Raw genomic sequence first — 19,624 nt, 5'->3', positions numbered from 1 at the left:
GAGTGATACAAAGCCTTGTATCATGTGAGTGATACAAAGCCTTGTATCATGTGAGTGATACATGTGAGTTCTATACAAGTTTACAGAAAGAAGAGTTTTTAGAGCAGTTACGAAAAATTTTGGAAGAGAAAGGATTTGAGCTGTCTTAAAGAATGGTACTTGGGCTAGAGTAGAATTGGAGGGAACTGCATGAATACAAGCTGAAGCAGCAAGAAATCAAAGATCAAAACCAAGGCACATTAAATTAACCCCTTTACCTTGAACTGAGATAAATAGCCTCTCGAAAACTGGGCTCTGAAGTCCATGCCAAAGAATTGAACTTTATCCTATAGCAGATGAGAAGCATTAAAGGGTTTAAGAAAAGCTAGTAGTTTAGTTGAGTAAGGAATTCGTGGGGTAGATCTGTATTCTCAAGGAAATCTTTCCAGAGACTTGCTGACCATTTTTGTAATGGAGTTAGATTCAAATAGTGTTATGTCTGAAATGTAGACCATTAGCATCATTTGGGGAAGGATGGTATACAGTGTTTAACCATTCTCCTATCGTTTGATATATTGACTGCTTACTTTAAATTTTCCACTCTACACTAATGTAGAAATACAGTGCTGCCTAAATAGAAGGTCCACATTTTGAATTTTAATTTTAACTGCAACTTTCCCAAGCTAAGCTTTTTGAAATATAGAATTTTAAAACTTCTAATTCTTCACTAATAAATGGGATCCTTCCACCATGTTTGTTGTTTTAAGAGAAACAAATACATTGGCCATTGAAAATGAATCCAGAAGTGTATTTAAGTTGTCCACTAGTCACATACGCCTCAGTTAATCCTGGAAAATGCTACTAGTTTAGATAAAGCAGTAATCAGTGCTAAGGAACACTGAACTTTGAGAATTAAGCTAGTTCCTTGTCTAGGGAATTAAAGTAGATCATCTCCAAGGACCCTTCCAAGTTAGTGATTAATGGGCAGGAGTGTGAGTAGGATTTGAGACCTTTTAGAGGACTGTTTCAGTAGACCAACTGATAGTGGCAAAGGACTTAAACTATAGTAGTAGAAATAGAATCGATAGAGAAAGGGCAGATAACCAAGTATCTGCAAGGATGCCTGAACTGAATGTTGGGAAAGAAGGAAAAGGAGTTAGAGCAACTTAAGAGTTTTTATTTTAGGTGATTGGGAGAATGATGATCAGATTGGCAGAAATAGGAAATGTCCAAAAGATTATCTTGAAAAAAGATAATTTGTTCAATTTGGGTTTTTGACCATAGCTTTTATTATGTGGTGCTCTTCTAAGACTTCTGTAGAGCCAGTTTTAAACTTCAGAGTTCCAATTAGTTGGATGTCATATGTTTCATATTTGGGTTAAAAGGATAAATGAAAGTAACTTCCACAAGCAAGAAAAAGGGCAAAGAGTGTAGAGGCAGGAGAATCTTTTATCTCACTGTATGGTCATCCTGCAACACAGTGTGCTTGCATGTAGTAGATCAGTAAATATTTAGGTTGAATCACTGGCAAAATTGGAACTGCGTAAGTGAAAGAATTCTAGAGAACATTCTGAAATGTAGAAATTTTTTGCAGTGAAGTTTCATACATTCAAAAGTATATAAAATGCATACACTGTGATTTCACCTGTTTTTGAAATATATATAAATAGATTCATTCTGTGGATATTCTGTAACTCAATATTATTATTTTAATATCCTTACCCTTTTATTTAGGTTTATTTCATTGTGCAAATGTGCAAGTTACCCATTTCACAGTTAATGGTCATTTGGGTTCTTTTAGTTTTTTGCTATTCATTTGTACAAATCTAGTGGGTGTTAATTATGGTTTTAATTTGTTTCTCAGATAACATTTTGATATGCTTATTGGCTATTTGTGTTTCTTCTCTGAAATTCCTGTTTGTGTCTTTCACCAGTTTTTCTGTGGCGTTAACTGTTTTGTTTAACTTAGACTTTCTTAATATATGCTGGGTACTAATGGTTTATTGGTCATTTGTATTACAGATACAAAATTGTCCCAATTTAGTGGCCTGTCTTTTCCTTCTCTTTAGGTATCATTTGATAAAAAATTTTTAACTACAGTATCAAGTGTGTCATCTTTTTTGTTTTGCATGCATGCTTGCTTAAGAAATCCTTCCCTGCCTCAAGGGCATGAAGACATTCTCACATTATCTTGTAAAAGTTTTATAATTCAGCATTTCATGGCTGTAGGTGTGAGATATAATTTCAGTTGTATGTCTTTCTGTATAGATGTCTAATTCCTAACTTACAGTGTCCATTCTGTTCTAAATCAAGGTGCTACAAATTTGTTTCTAGGTTTTCTAATTTGTTTTCAGGTTCTGTTTGTTGATACCTGTACCAGTACAGTGCCATCTGCAGAAGTCCCAATATCCGATGGGGCAAGTCTCTTCAAAAATGTCTTAGCTATTCTTGGCCCTTTGCTCTTTTGTTATAAATTTAAAATCAGCTTACAGAGAGTGAAACATTCAAATGGAGTTTTTATTGGATGGCATTGAATTTGTACTTTGATTTGGAGGGAAGTAATATCTTCACAGTATGTCATCTTCCTGTCGAAGAACATGGTATAACTCTTAGTTAGTTCCTCCTCAATGTCAGGTTTTATATTTTCCTCCATAAAGGACATTGATAACTTGCCTAAGTTCTGATACTCTTAATTTTGATGCCGTGTGGGAACTTTTAAAAATATTATGTAAACTTTGCGTAGAAACGCAAATAACTGCATTTTGATTTTGTATCTAGCAACCTTGCTAAAATTAGTTCTTTTTTAAATCACATAATTTTTTTCATAGATTTTTGTGTTTCTACATATGTATTACAAGTGATTCATCTTTTCTAATCTTTATAATTTTGGTTTTTTAAAAAATCTGATTATCAGTGAATCCTAATTTGGTAAGACGTACATATATGAATACTGAATTTTATGAATGCTTTTCCCACATCTGTTGAGATTTTACATTTTTTCCATAAATCTGCTGATGTGATTAATTACATTAATAATTTTCCTGAAATTAACACAAACTTGTATTCCTGGGATAAATTCACTTTTTAACCTGGACATACTAATGTTTTTATACATTGCTGGGTTCAGTGTGCTAAAATATTATTAGGAGATCTATGTTAGTGAATGAGTTTGACCTGAAAATTCTTTTCTGAAACTGTCCTCCTCTGGTTTCACTATTAAGGTTATGCTAGCCTGATAAAATAAGCAAAGAAATGTACCCACTTGCTTTTTTTTAACTTTTGAATAGTTTAAGGACAGGATTATGTGTCTTATTTGGTAGGATTTACCTATAATGTCATCTATGTCATGTGGGCCTACTGTTTTTGTTGTGGGAAGATTATTTAATAACTGATTAGATTTTCTTGATGGTCTGTGCCTATTTGATTTTCTGTCTCTTCCAGAGTCAGTTTTGGTAAGTTGATGTTTGATGTCTTCTAGGAATTTGTTCATTTTACCAAAATTTAAATTTATGACCATAAAATTGTTCATAATGTTACTTTGTTAATGGTCTAATCTCTGCAGCATCTCTACTTAGGCCCCATTTTCCCATTGCTAATATTGTTTGTGTCTTGTCTTTTTTTTTTTTTTTGGCAGAACTTTAATTTCAAATTTTATTAATCTTAATGGATGTTTTCAAAGAACCAATTTCTAGATTAGTTTATCCTTTTGATTCTGGATTCCATTGATTTTGCTCTTGTGATTTGCTTCCTTCTACTTTCTTTAGATCTAGTTTTAACTTTTTGTAATTGTAAAAGAGTTGACGGAAATTGAATTTATTGAATTTGATAGTTTATTCTTGGAACATTTAAGTGTCACTTTTTTATCTCTTGCAACACCTTAAAAGTTTATATTTGATTTATTAATGAATTAGTGATATTTTAAAAGCATAGTATATCCATACGCATTTTATCAGAAATCCCTAAATCAAAGAAATGTAACCCATTTAGGCACGCGGAATAAAAGATGCTACAGAAATCATCTTTGAGATGTCAAAAGACGAAAGAAAAGATTTCTACAGGACTATAGCATGGGGTCTGAACCGGCCTTTGTTTGCAGTTTATAGAAGAGTGCTTCGCATGTATGATGACAGAAACCATGTGGGAAAGTATGAAAACTTGTAATGCTGCATGTTTTCATGTAATTAGGGGTAATATTTGAGGAACTGTCCATTTTTTAAAAAAATAGAATTATGGTCAAGGTATTAATTGAAGACAGCTATGAATTATTGTTAATATTTTTATCTTCCAGGTCCATGTTGTGAATATGGTGAAACCTTATGTTAAAGCCTCTTTTAGAAATTAGGATGTAATTCACTTTATATAGGTTAGATTTAAGACTTGGCTTACTTAATATGTCAAAGTCTGCTTTGTAGTAAAGTAACATAAGAAGTACAGTACTGATTAAAGATTTAAGAAGTGTGAAAATAACTTGAAATTTATTGGTAACATTTTTCCTATTTGTTTTTAGAATATAGCATTCCTAGGTCAGTGGCTTTTTTTTTTTTTTAAATAAAAGCAGAATGGAAAAGAACTACATTTCTGAAAACAATGCACGGATTTCTGTTTTAGGTAGCATTTATGGGAAGGCATCATTAAGATTCTTCAAATGCAGTGATTGTATATTGTTACTGACATATTTTTAATTTCTCTTTGGAAATTTTAGGTGGCAGTAGTATGGCTTATTAGGTACTGCTGAGCTAATGGTGGAGCTCTTTCTCTAGCTCTTCAGCAGCCTGCTAATGAAAATATATTTGAAAGCTGAAGAGGATTAAATTATGTTTTTGTGACAATGGAAAAAGAAAAAATTGTAAATGAAGCATAAATGACTTGTTAACTATTTATAAACTTTCCATGCATTACAAATGGTTACAAAGTGAGCAGATTTTCATAATTATTAAATGGACATTTTTTAAAAGAACATTACATTGGCTGTATTTAGTACTTGTCTACTGAAATCAAGAGCAAGAGTATGTCAGATGTCCATACCTGGGTAAAGGAAATAAAGATAATTTTAATTTTTTCAGTGTTTTGAGGGAATTTTCTGTAGACTTTTTTTGTTTTTAGATTTTCTTTTTATCTCTAGTTTACAATGTCACCCATAAGTTTTTTTGGAATAGTTATGATTTGAGAGTGCCAAAATCTAAGTTTGAAATAAAGGAAGTGTTAGACAGCATAGGAGCAAATGTATGTTTTAAATGTTGATTTTTTTTCTGGAGAAAATGATACATACAATCCTTACCTTTATTATAACTAAAAATATTTACTGTTTAAAAAAATAAAAATAGAAGCATGTGTTTTCAACTTTTTTTTTTTTTTTTTTTTTTGAGACAGAGAGTCTCTGTCGCCCAGGCTGGAGTACAGTGGCATGATCTTGGCTCACTGCAACATCTGCCTTGTGAGTTCAAGCTATTCTCCTGTCTCAGCCACCCTAGTAGCTGGGATTACAGGCGTCCGCCACCACGCCTGGCTAACTTTTCTATATTTGGTAGAGATGGGGTTTTGCCATGTTGGCCAGGCTGGTCCCGAACTCCTTGCCTCAGGTGATCCACCTGCCTTGGCCTCCCAAAGTGATGGGATTATAGGCCTGAGCCACCACACCCTGCCTATTCTCAACTTTTATTAATCCACTTTAAAATGGGTTACTTTGAAAGTATTATCATATGCTAAGTGACTTAACATTCAGCTCCCTAAATTAAATTCTGATTTTTATTAAGGTTTTTAGTATTCATTGTTTTAATTGATGTTTTAAAAATTTCTCTGAATTTCTAGATATACACCTGAAGAAATTGAGAAGCTCAAGGAGTAAGTTCTAAAGTTTTTTTCATTCTATTTTTTTTTTTAAATGTCTTACATCCCTAAAAATTTTACTTTGAAAATTTCAAGAGGTTTTTGGCAGACTGGTATAATTGAATTCTCCTGTTAAGCATGATTGGCCTTAAAAAGATCACATCAAATCCATACTTGCACAAAATAACCATTCTCATAATGTATAAATCTGGTCTTCTGTTACCATTCACCAGATGCTTCCTCAGACCACTAATAGGGGTTCCAGAAAAGATTAAGGGGCCATTTTTGGTGGCCTGAAGACTAAATTTGGGGAATTTATATACCAGGATCAAAACCAGGGTTGTGCTACATGGCTCAGTTTAGAGTGGTGACTTGGCAAATGTTTCAGTGAATATCTGGGCTGACTCAACCGTGCAAAGACTATTGAATCTCAGGAAATAGAATTTTGCTTTATTGAGTTAGGCCTTAATGTATGGTTTAATGAATTGTATGGATCATGAAAAAATTTGAAGGTAGATTCTCTTTATAATCTGTTAAAAGCCTGTGAAACTTTTTTAGATGTCTAAAGAAGAGTTTGTTGGGTATATGCTCAAAAGGGAAAGTCTGGGGCTTGCCTGGGAGATTGTGTCAGTAACCTGAGGGGAAATTGGTCTTTTTTGAACACATATCCAAGTTACTTATTTCTTCTCTGACCCAGGAAAAAGGCAATTGCTGCCTGTTTTTTTTTCACCCACAGACAACTGTGGACCCCAAAAAAAGGCCACACTTTCAAACTTTGGCTCTCAAAGTATTGCTGCCCACAACTTCCAAACCAGTCAAATGGGAAGAAGAAGAATGAAGAATAAATGATGAAATTAAAAGGGAGAAAACAATTGAACCAAATGCTGATTGGCAGACTCTTGTTTTAGGCTCCGGATAAAGCATGGCAATGACTGGGCAACAATAGGGGCGGCGCTAGGAAGAAGTGCATCTTCTGTCAAAGATCGGTGCCGACTGATGAAGGATACTTGCAACACAGGTACTGTGACTGCTCCTGGTAGCGTTTTCTTATCACCACTTAAGCCTCCTCCCCCTTAGGATACTGCCTTTTCTTTGTTCTGGGGGAGCGATTTAGATCATTCACCTTAGTTCAGACTTTATTTTCTAGTCTTCCTTTTACTTGAGCTTATTAGATACATCAAATCTTTTACTTTGTTTTTGTAAAAGGTAACATTGTCTTCAGGGACACAGCATCACCTTAGTGTCAAGATGATTCGGATCAGACATGTTTTAGTTTTGTAGCAATTTCAATACTTCCCCAGTTGAGAAAGTATTTTGAAGACATATATACAGCAAGTAATTTTAATTTAGGCCCATCTAACTGTTGAATTTACATTAGCAACAGCTAATCAGTGAGTGTTTATGAAAAACTTTAGTCACAGGTAAGTCCCAAATTAGAAGCTGTGTTCCAAAGATTTGTACATATTTTGCTTATTTTAAACTCAAACTATATTTTTCCATAGAAAAAATTTATGATTGGTGTTTCAGTCCCCTGGCAAGACCACAAATGCCTCTTAATGCATACAAATGCCCTAGTCATATTGTTAAACCTAATCTTTGCGACCAACAATGTATTTAGGCTCCGCCATTAACTGTCATTTAACCTTTCTGAGCCTTACTTCCCTCTGTAAAATAGAGAGATCAGAGTAGATGGTCTCATAGTGCCCTTTTAGCCATAATGTTCTCTGAAGCATCCATAATCCATGCCCACTGTTTCAATTTAAAAAAAAAAAAGTTCTAAAGTTAAGCTTTAGCTTCTAGGGCATATACATTTTGTCCTTAACCCCTTGCTCTACTAAAATGAAATCAGAACTATTTCCTGCTTAACTACTGCACTATCACTGTTACCTGCAGAGCAGTGAGAACATAAGTCCTACCAGCTTTGTCATTCTGTGACATGGCTAGCTTAATGAAAGAAGCAGGGCTGTAAGCTTTAGATTTAGGATAGGATCTCAGAGGTTCATGTAAGATGCTGTGAGTACAGAACCACTTTTGGTAACATAATTTGGAAGGACACAGTGATATTTCCTGATTGCCAGCCTGAGAGATTGATAGATCTGCCTGCTTCCTTCTCATGTTGTGACATACAGCTGCTGTTGAGGCCATGCCGTGAAACAGCACAGTCTCAAAGTGGTCCCATCCTTTAACACCATGCTAGAATAGAAGAGTAGGACTTCGTCTTGAATCCGTCCAGAGTATTCATAACTGTGCTTAGCATATAATGAAAATTCAATAAACATTTGCTAGATGAATGGAATCCCGAAGCAAGCACCGTCTTTTTGAAATTTTCTAGAGGTTTTTAGCTAGTAATAACAAAACAGAAACAGGTAAAGAAGATGAAAAAAATGGTTCTGTTTGTTCCCTGTGTTTCTGCTCTAGCTCCATAAGAAAAAGACCGAGAGGAACATTTGGGATTATCTATTAGTGGGTTTATGGGTTGAGAAAACACAGGAATAAAAATAAATGTAAATACTTGTATCAGACTTTACTAATATTTCATCACAGTAGCTTGGAGTTGGGATAGTGGGGAAACAAGATGGTAGAAACCTAGTTTTTACTAAAATAGGTTGAGCCCATTGGTGTTATTTCCCTGGTCTCTCATCATTCATTCCTATAAGTAATGGCCTCTTGAACTTACTCTACTTTTGCAGAGCAGGGAATCTTAGGTGAGAGTAAGAAAAACAGCATGCCATTTCTTGTCTGTCAGCCATTGATGAAGGTCTTCCCACTTCACTGTTTATAAAGGACTTAGTGTAACTTGAGAATACATTCTTCTTTGTAGTTATGTTTTGGGTGGTTTTTCTTTTCATAATTGGTGAGTGCTTTCCATAGGATTCTTCAGTTTCTTTTCTACTGAGACCTTCTCTGGGCTAGTAAAATGAAACTGTCTTAGTGGGTATATATGGTTTTCCACCAGAGGGTCATTCAGAAACAAACTCTTAGTACTACTGCATACTTCCCATTGGTCCTTGTAAATACAGGGCTGAATCAGATTTGTAAATGAAGTTAGCAGTGGTAGTCTGGATGATTTCCTTCTTTCAGGGAAGTGGACAGAAGAAGAAGAAAAGAGACTCGCAGAAGTGGTTCATGAGTTGACAAGCACTGAGCCAGGTGACATTGTCACACAGGGTGTATCTTGGGCAGCTGTGGCTGAACGAGTAGGTACCCGCTCAGAAAAGCAATGTCGTTCTAAATGGCTCAACTACCTGAATTGGAAACAGAGTGGAGGTACTGAATGGACCAAGGAAGATGAAATCAATCTCATCCTCAGGTTTGTGTCCTGAATCTTGTAATGACAAAAACCACTTAATTGCTGTGGATGTCTTGATAGACTTTCCTCTTTTGGTTTCCCGAGATGCCTAGTGTCTGAAAAGTATCCTTTCCATAGAGCATTACTGTTTAACATCTTACGTATTCCATATTGAGCTCTTTTTTTGTTTTGTTTTGTGTTCCTTTTCTTTTAGTGGATTTAGTGCTCGTGCAAAGTACCAGATTGAAGGCGTGGAGACTGAAGTCCTCTCTATATCCACAGAACAGGTATGGCACAGGCAGCGGCAGTGCAGCTTTTCCACTGTCCCACCAATGTGCCTCAGTCCTATAAGGGGAACACGTTTAGGATAAGATGGCTGTTCAGTCTCCATGCCCTTCAATCCTTGGCTACTGTGCTAAGATTTCCAAGAAGGGGGCCCAGTCTGTAGTTACCTCCACACCTTCAAAGTAGACCAAATCAAACACATCCGTTTCATACAAATTCGAAAAAGCTTTAAGATATCATAATCCCAGCTTTTTTAAAAAAGTAGTTGGTTTAACCATTAAGACTCATTAACTAAAATAAAATGGGCAAAAATACTAGCAAGAAACAGCAAGTTGTTTAAGACCCTGAAGTAATAGAGACTGTCACCATGGCTACTCCCTACTGAAAATCAAATCATCACAACAAAGCTAGAAAACGAACAGATTTTTTTAAACCTCAAATTTTGTTGTACTAGTGTGTTGGTTTTTTATTGCAGCTACTGTTTTTGTGTTATTTTGTTTTGGATTTTGTGGGGGTTTTTGGTTTTTTTTATTTTTTAGATTGGATTGTTGTTTTTTTTTTTTCAACTAGTCATCTTTATAAATAGCTCATTTCTAAATATTTTTGCTTAGTGGAAACACTCAGATCCAGGAAATAAATGACTTAGTAAATGCCACACTGTGAAACATTGCAGAACACTATATAACTAAATCTGTTCTTATTCTAACCTTTACTATACTCCTTTTCCTTCACAGTGCCTCATCTGGTTCTAACCATTTATCGTTTAGGTCATTGGCTGTACCTTTAACTAAAGGCTATTACTGTTGGTATTTCTTAGCTGTTAGCTCTGAAAGCAGATCTGCACTCCTGGAATCCTTTCCCGTGCAACTTAACAATAGCATCTCATTGGCATAACCTGCCATTCCCTTTATTTGCCAGCGCAATCACCTGTAGTCAGAGGAGGGGTTCTTATGGAGAAATTAATGTAATATCTAACAGATGCTTTTTTTGTAACTGTAGGATAGCAGAACTTGATGTAGCTGATGAAAATGACATTAACTGGGATCTGTTAGCTGAGGGATGGAGTAGTGTCCGTTCACCACAATGGCTACGGAGTAAATGGTGGACCATCAAAAGGCAAATTGCAAACCATAAGGATGTTTCGTTCCCCGGTAATGTATTAACTTGCTTTTTAAGCTCCTCCCCTTTTCTTACCATATTTACTCCTTAGGAGTGAGAGGTTAGAAGTTCTCTGCCCCAGCTACAGAGAGATCATAGCAGATTTCTACTTACAATTCTGCCCTGTTTCTCTCAATAATTGTTTTCTTTCCCAGAGAAGAGTTACTACTGTTTGTAATTCCTAAAGCCCCTAAAATGAAAATGTACACACTTATACTCATTCTTGTTCTTCTATGTAAACTATCAGGAGGAAATAAAATCTGCATATACAGTCATGCCACGTAACGATTTAATTTTTATGTTTTTAGAGATAGGGTCTAGCTGTTGTCCAGGCTGATGTGCAGTGGTGTGATCATAGCTCACTGTAATGTCAAACCTGTGGACTCAAGTGATCCTCCCACCTCAGCCTCCTGAATAGCTATGATTATAGGCACACGCCACCATGCCCAGCTAATTTTTTTTTTTTGTAGAGATGTGGTCTTCCCATGTTACCCAGGTTGGTCTCCAACTCCTGAGCTCAAGTGATCTTCCCAGCTTGGCTTCCCAATGTGCTGGGATTACCTGCATGAGCCAGCATAGCTGGCCACTCATAATCTTTCAGTCAACAACAGATGTCATAAATAGTATTCTCACAATATTAAAATACTGTATTTGTACTTTTTTTTCTATGTTTAGATATACAAAGATTTACCATTGTGTTACAGTTGTCTACAGTATTTGGTACAGTAACATGCTGTAAGGGTCTGTAGCCTAGGAGCAATAGACTATATAGGTCCTCTAGCCTAGGTGTGTAGTAGGCTATACCATCTAGGTTTGTGTAAGTACACTGTGATGATTCCATGACAGAATCACCTAATGGCTCATTCCTCAGAACGTATCCCCATCCTTAAGTGATTGATGACTGTATTTTTATTTTATACAAAGATGTACTTCTGAATACCTAAGTTTAAGTCAACTTTTGTGAGTTGTGTAATTTCGAGTATCTTAACTAGGTGTGTTAGAGAAATTCTGTTACAATTTTGTAGAACAAAGGCTCTGTAATTTTCTAATTTTATTTATTATATAAATCTAGGTATCTTAAATTGAGTTTGCTTAAAGTGAAGCATAGCATACTTTTCATTGCCTGTTTTGCATTTAGGTACTAAATTGAGTTGTGTGGTCTGTTTAATTTAGGTTATTAAATTTATTCCCCTTATTATAACACTCTTAACTTCCATTGTTCCAAAGGAAAATTTAATGCTGAGGAACTTTGGCTTGATGAAAATGTCGTTTTTTAAAATTAAATACCCAGGTATAGGTCAGGTATGGTGGGTCATGCCTATAATCCCAGTACTGTGGGAGGCTGAGGCAGGAGGATCACTTGAGGCTAGGAGATTGAGACCAGCCTGGGCAACATAGCAAGACCCCATTACTACAGAAAAACAAAAACCAATTAGCCAGGCATGGTGGGCATGTGCCTGTAGTCCAGCTATTGGGGAGCAAGAGCCTGAGGCAAGAGGATGGCTTGAGCCCAGGGGTTCGAGGCTGTAATGAGCTGTGATCATGCCACTCCAGCCTGAGCAACAGGCAAGACCTTGTCTTAAAAAAAAAAAAAAATCCAGTTACAGAGAATAAGCATATTTTATGAATAGAGCAAAACAAAGTCTAGAATTGGCTTCCCTGTGCAAGAATACCATATTACTGTTTGGAAAAGATCAGTTGCTACCTCTAGACCAACAGTCAAGGACCCTTCAGCCCTGGGGGGGAGAATACACACTATTGGTTTAAAAAATGAAAATAAGCTTTTTAGCATTGCCAGTATTCTTCCTAAATAATAATTCTATCAAGACACCCTAGGAATAGAAAATGGTCCTGTTTCCATGTTCTTTGTAATGTCTACCTTTTTTTTTTTTAACATTATACATCTTAGATGGCAAGAATAACAATATTAAGAATTAAAATTTGTTACGATGGATAATGTTTATAAAAATCTCAGGATATGTTGTTTTTTAAAATGTCTTATTTTTATAAGCTCTCACATCCAGTGTGCAATTATTTATTCCAAATACTTTCCCTCCTTACCTCCCCCCACCTCCCTTGCTGCTTAGATGGTGGTCTGTCGGAGAATCAATGTTCTTTTTGTCTACCCATCTCCCTTCAGTCTTAATAAAAGGTCTTAAACAGTTACATGAGAACCAAAAAAACAACCCAACGCTTTTGGAGAATAAATCAGGATCTGGAGTTCCAAACAATAATACCAATTCCAGTGTACAGCATGTTCAGATAAGAGTTGCCCGCTTGGAAGATAATACAGCCATCTCTTCTAGCCCCATGGCAGCATTGCAGATTCCAGTCCAGATCACCCATGTTTGTAAGTGTTTGATCTTCAAGATTCCCGCTGTTTGATCTATATGATTTGGTTAATGGCTCTGATGTCTTTTGGTCTTCTAGAATGTTAATAGAAATTTACCCAAGTAGGGGAACTGAAGGACATCCAAAATGTTTTGTTTAGTTCAGTTAATATTTGCACACTGAATGTGTGACAAGAAGGATGTATAAGCAGTTGCCCAACCATTATAAACCATTTGAAACCATCTTAATTTCTAGATTTTGTAATTAATGACTTAATAGAAATTATTAAAAATAGAAATTAGAATGAATGATAGAAAATACTTAAAAAGCAGTCAATCAGGCAAAGAAATAGAATTTACCAACTGGTGTGTCATGTGTAGTAATTTCACCAGAAGACATATCAATTGGGGATTGATTTGAGGTCATTTGGTAAAGAAGTGAGTTTTGGCAAGGTTAAGAATGATTTTCTTCAGGGAGTAAAGGGCCAGTTTCCTATGGGCAACTGTTGTTTGAGTTTTGTGCTTCATGAGGTTATGGGAACCTAGCCGTTGTTAGAGTGAGAACTTTTTTTTTCTTTAGATCTAAGTCAAATTGATCTTTATCCCTCCCCGTCAGTCTCGAATTATAGTGACAAAGGAATGAGGAGGAAATTCTCAGAACCATATTCTTCACTGGTCTTTTTTGTTTTTGTTCTACATGATGCTATCTGCATTTGAAAAGATACCCAAGAGTATTCCATTCATTATGTTATTCTCAACCAGGTGATTTATTGGCATTTTGAGCGACAGGTTTTTGCAGACTCCTTCACATGGCAGGATATTCAGTGTCCTTTGATCTTGTCCACAGAATGTTAGTAGTATATGCCAGTCATCATGAGAAACAGAAACACCCTGCATATTTCTAAATATACCATTATCATTCCCTGGTTGAGAATCGCAGAACCACATATTGGTGTTTTTAACACCATGTATCTATATGCATTGACTGTCAAAGTTACCTTAGAGACATTTAAACTAATCATACCTTATTCTTAAAGTCCTAATCTGAATTTGGTTATCTATCAGTGTAATCAAGAATGAAGGATTTCTTTTTGTTTTTGTTTCAGTCTGAGGATTGCAAAACAACTGAAATTACTAGTCCAAGTAAATATGAGAGTTGCTGTTGGTTATAAATTGATTGGGTGTGTTTGTTTTTCTTGGCTATTGAGTTGACAGTACCCATTGGGAAGACAAAACATTTTATAAATGATACCTTAATATTGATAGCAGCATTTTAAAATAGTATTTAGAATTTTCTCAAGTGTTCTACAATCCACCTATTAATTGTAGCATTCTAACTAAAATCTCGTTTTCGTTTTTTAGGTTAACAAATTTCTTTAGGTAATAAGCCAGAGACAGTAAATATTTTAGGCTTTGCAGGCCACATAGGTTTCTGAGGGATAGTCTGTTTTGCTTTTAAACAACCCTTTGAAAATGTAAAAACCATATTGGCCTTAAGCTACATTTGTCCCTGATACTAGTTTGCTAACATTGATTTAGCTTATCTAGAACCACTTCAAATTATTATAGCTATGATCTCAAGGATCCATCAAATAGTAAGATGAATAATATGAATCAAGTACATTTCTGTCGGTAAGGGCATTAGATTCCTTTTAAATAGCTGAGAAGTGTTATAGTCAGAATTTAATAAACATTACACATTAAAAGTCAATTCCAAGCCATATTTCACATAATTTGCCTATAGGTATGACTGCAAGCACCAAAAAAGATGACATTGCTAGTATGTTCTATTTAACCTTGAGCAGATGTTGATCAAGTCTGATCCTCAGTTGACACACATGTAAAGAGATTATACTGTCTGATCTTTATTCAGTCTCCCAAATGTGGTCTTCTGAAATAATGCTGTCTTAACATTTATTTGTGTTTAAAAGCACTTTTGATCCTCACAACTATATGAGGTAGGCAGGACAGGTAAAAATATCTGAATATTAGTTTATAAAGTAAGTTATTTACTCAGGTTTATATTGCTAGAAAGTGATTAAAGCCTAGTATTTTTGGACTACCAGTCCATACATCCATACTGCTCACGCAGATGTACAAGAAAATTAGTTTTTACCAAGTTCCTGTCTTTTTGCAGGTTGGTCTTAGTGTGTTTCTCTTACTTCCTACCATTAGAAACATTTAATCATGTATACCAAGGGTTAGCAAACCTTTTCTACAAAGGAAGAGATATAGTAAATATTTTAGGCTTTATTGACCTTCTGGTGTCTGTCACAGGTACTCAACTCTGTTGTAGTACTAAAGTAACCACAGAAAATATATAAACCAATAGGTGTGGCTGTGTTCCAGTGAACCGTATTTACAAAAACTGGCAATCAGCTGGATTTGTTTGTGGACCATACTTAGCCCACCCCTGTACTATATGCCATCCCAGACAAATTGAATTCATTATCTCTCATAAGAAATGTAAGTGACTTCAGGTCTACAGGCAAATTATTCAATATTAAATTGACTTTATGATAATTGAGTACACTAGAGAAACTTAAATTTACAAAACATTTATTGTTGTCCTTATTACTACAGCTTCAACAGACTCTCCTGCTGCTACCGTTGACTCAGAAACAATAACACTAAACAGTGGAACACTACAGACATTTGAGATTCTTCCAGTGAGTAACGCTTCATATATATTGGCCATTTTTATGCATGAGAAAGATCAATTGGTATCACTTTTATAAATCATATAAGCAAATGAAATACAAAAGTCAGAGGCCAAATGAATGGTAGACTAAATTAGACTTCCACTTTCATAATTTTAAGCAGCTTTTCTCTCATCCGTATATAAACCAAAATGTTATATATATGAAAATGACAGTGCTAATAAGTATATACATACTGTGGACTTGTGCTGAGTTATAATTTATAACCAAAAAAAAATTGGTTATTTGAGAAAGTTTGTGGACAAACTAATCATGAGCAATTTAACAACATTCAGTAAACACTGTACTAGCCACTGGGGATACAAAATTTCAAAGTCCCAGTGCTAAGTGGTTTAGCTGCTTTAGAACGGTAGCTTTAGCTGCTTTGGAAAGGTAGCTGCTTTTTAGCTTCTGAAGAGGTTAAGCAGAGTTACCAAAGGATCCACCTAAGAGAAATGAACATATTTGTCCAATAAAAACTTGTACATGAATGTTCATGGCATTAAACAACCAAAATGTCTAGCAACAGAAAAATGGATAAAATGTACAATTGCCATGCAAATATTACTCAGCAACGAAATACTGAAACACAGTACAACACACATGAACCTTGAAAAATAAGCTAAGTGAAAGAAACCAGACAACACAAGATGTCATGTAGTGCTTGGCTCCCCTTTATTTGAAATGTCCAAAATAGGCAAATTTGTAGATCGAAAAGTAGATCAGTGGTTGCCTGCAGCTGAAAGTGTAGGTTGAAAGTGGAGCATGACTGAATGCCCTTTCTAAAACAAACCTATAATTCATATTTCCTTAAGAAAAATTTTATTGAATCAAGATTTAATTTACTGTGAAGAACACAGGGTTATTAGTGCAAGAGTTTATTCATCCTCTCCCCAGCCAAATCCCAAGAGGGTGACCACCTTTGGAACTTACTGGCAGCTTATTTAACCTCAGTCTCCTAATCCAGTGGTCTCTGAAATGGGGATGTGTAAGACAACCATTTGACACAGGTAGAAAACTTTCACTTTTTTAAGCCCATTCCCCTGGTAAACAATATATATACACACCTACATATCTGAGGTATGTGTTCAGGTTTTTAACTTATGAGGTCACCATATTTAGGCTTTCCCTTAATTTATTAACAGGATACTAGTACTCCAGCTTCAAAAAATTGTGAAAATTAAATGTAGTTAAATATATTAAATAGAACACATATATACATGTACATATAAAGTATTTAAAATAATGCCTCACCATATGTGATTAATATAGAAAAGAAATGGAGTCCTCACAGAGTTCCAGGCACTTTCATAATCATTTCTAATCTCAAACACTTCCCATGAGAAGTAGTTACTATCTCCACTTTAGCAATAAGGAAAACTATATTTGGGGATTTAGTACCCAGAAGACTGAAAAACAGGCTACATGATTTTAACCCCCAGACCTATTTTAAGTGCAAATACTTTTTTAGAATATTAAGATAAACCTAAATCACATTTTTTATGTAGAAGCTTATGGTCATGAAAAGTTTATTGGTCAATAATTTCATTATACTTCCTTTAAAAATTTCAAAAGAAGGCCGGGCGCGGTGGCTCAAGCCTGTAATCCCAGCACTTTGGGAGGCCGAGACGGGCGGATCACGAGGTCAGGAGATCGAGACCATCCTGGCTAACACGGTGAAACCCCGTCTCTACTAAAAAAATACAAAAAAAACTAGCCGGGCGAGGTGGCGGGCGCCTGTAGTCCCAGCTACTCGGGAGGCTGAGGCAGGAGAATGGCGTAAACCCGGGAGGCGGAGCTTGCAGTGAGCTGAGATCCGGCCACTGCACTCCAGCGCAGGCGACAGAAAAAAAAAAAAAAAAAAAAAAATTTCAAAAGAAAATGTATTATTTAATAGTTAACCAGCTTTTTCAGATAAACATCTCTTTCCTTCAGTAAAACATTACTAATTACTATTTTACAGAAAGGGACAGGGTACAGAAAAATTTCCCAAAAGTATACTGTGAAAAAGTGTTCAAGTAAACACTGCTGTTGTGCCTTTTTTTTTTTAAACTGGGGGACTGCCAGTTTTTACGTGCTACAAAGGAAAAAGAGGGGTGTACAAAGGAAAAAGAGGGGTGATTGGGTGTCGTGGGTTACTGCACTGGAAACAGTGGCTCATACAACTGTCTTGGTGCCCTGAAACAAATAGCTGAGACCAGACCATAGAAGTACACAGGAGCAAAGAGCAGCCTCTTAAACCTTCAGGCTAAGTAATGACTTGAGACAATTATGCCTTACATTGTATTACTTGTTCGCAGCTTCACAATGGGTAAGTATATTTGTGTCTAGTAAACTAAACTCAGTCCCTGTTTTTGTATATAAAAGTAGACTTAATCATTGTTAAATGATCTTATTTTTCTTTTTCCTTTAGTCTTTCCATCTACAGCCCACTGGCACTCCAGGCACCTACCTGCTTCAAACAAGCTCAAGCCAAGGCCTTCCCCTAACTCTGACTGCTAGTCCCACAGTAACCCTGACAGCTGCTGCTCCTGCTTCTCCTGAACAGATCATTGTTCATGCTTTATCCGTATGTTACATAAATTACTTGATTTTTGAGCACCTGCTATAGACCAGGATTAGTTGATAAGGACCAAAATATAAGGTAGTTATCTAAACAGTTCTTCCCACTGCTGCTATTCCAGGCACAGTGTGTTATACACCATCACTCTGCCTTCACTGGAGTGTATGTTTCATCCCTTCTCTTTATGTAAGATGGCTATACATTAGAATAGGGACATTAGGAGAGCAAAGGCCCTAGCAAGTAAAGGACAAGGGCTGTAGAAAAATAGTGATAAAAGTATTTACAGTTCCAGAGGTAAGAGATGGGGGAGACAGTGAGGTACCCCCATAAATGTCATTTGATTTACAACTTTAACAGGTTCTTTAATGTTTTATAGCCAGAACATTTGTTGAACACAAGTGATAATGTTACAGTGCAGTGTCACACACCAAGAGTCATCATTCAGACTGTTGCCACAGAGGACATCACTTCTTCCATATCCCAAGCAGAACTGACAGTAGATAGTGATATTCAGTCATCTGATTTTCCTGAGCCTCCAGATGCCCTAGAAGCAGACACTTTCCCAGATGAAATTCATCACCCTAAGATGACTGTGGAGCCGTCATTTAATGATGCTCATGTATCCAAATTCAGTGACCAAAATAGCACAGAACTGATGAACAGTGTTATGGTCAGAACAGAAGAAGAAATTTCTGACACCGACCTTAAACAAGAGGAATCATCCTCTGATTTAGCCAGCGCTTATGTTACCGAGGTAAGTTGTACTTAAAGAACAACTCAGTGGGTTCTTGCCTTGAGCCTCAAACCTGCAGTTTGGGAAACTTTTTTCTTTAGACTCATGAAATTAAGCTCAAACCCCTACCTCAGAGCTCACAGTGTTGCTGGCAGAAATGGGCAGGCAGAGATCTGTGGCAGTCAGGAAGAATAAGAAAACCATGTTCTATCTTACTATAGTTCCTCACTAAAACTTTTCCCTCTTTGCCTACAATACATTGAGAAATGTTTGTTAGAACCCATAGAAGCATTTTCTTGAGAGTGGTTAGTAATATCATCCTACACTGTAACAGCATTGTTTCTTCTATTATATTCAGCTGACCTATAACTGACCCAATCCTTGTAAGTTCCTTTTGTTAAAGGTATGTTAGATTGTGAGGTCATCTTTTGTCCCTGTGAGACCTTAATTTTTTATTTTATATTCTGATTTTTAAATGGGTCATGTTTAAGTCTGTTTAACCTATACATGGGATTTTAAGGAAGACTAGTAAGGAATATGAGTCAATCTTTTTTTTTTTTTAATGTTATTTAGGGTTTAGAGTCTCCCACTATAGAAGAACAAGTTGATCAAACAATTGATGATGAAACAATACTTATCGTTCCTTCACCACATGGCTTTATCCAGACATCTGATGTTATAGATACTGAATCTGTCTTGCCTTTGACAACACTAACAGGTACTGTAATATAATACCGACTATGTGCCTGATAAATTTTAGGT

General features: G+C 35.9%; 1 protein-coding gene across 2 annotated transcripts in view; it reads left to right on the top strand.

Moving 5' to 3' along the window:
- The window catches only part of DMTF1 (cyclin D binding myb like transcription factor 1), a 44,533-nt gene that overhangs the window by 23,495 nt on the left and 1,414 nt on the right, over positions 1–19,624 (top strand). For both annotated transcript variants that reach the window (XM_023226709.3, XM_023226710.2), the window contains 10 exons: positions 3,967–4,124; positions 5,788–5,820; positions 6,714–6,823; positions 8,887–9,115; positions 10,379–10,530; positions 12,678–12,887; positions 15,451–15,536; positions 17,980–18,135; positions 18,506–18,883; positions 19,436–19,580. In XM_023226709.3, the coding sequence (XP_023082477.1) occupies positions 3,967–4,124; positions 5,788–5,820; positions 6,714–6,823; positions 8,887–9,115; positions 10,379–10,530; positions 12,678–12,887; positions 15,451–15,536; positions 17,980–18,135; positions 18,506–18,883; positions 19,436–19,580 (1,657 nt within the window). The remainder of the gene's footprint in view (positions 1–3,966; positions 4,125–5,787; positions 5,821–6,713; positions 6,824–8,886; positions 9,116–10,378; positions 10,531–12,677; positions 12,888–15,450; positions 15,537–17,979; positions 18,136–18,505; positions 18,884–19,435; positions 19,581–19,624) is intronic.

Source organism: Piliocolobus tephrosceles, chromosome 8 (genome assembly GCF_002776525.5).
Source record: "Piliocolobus tephrosceles isolate RC106 chromosome 8, ASM277652v3, whole genome shotgun sequence".
NCBI classification, from domain to species: domain Eukaryota; kingdom Metazoa; phylum Chordata; class Mammalia; order Primates; family Cercopithecidae; genus Piliocolobus; species Piliocolobus tephrosceles.
This window is presented reverse-complemented; position numbering and strand designations above follow the sequence as displayed.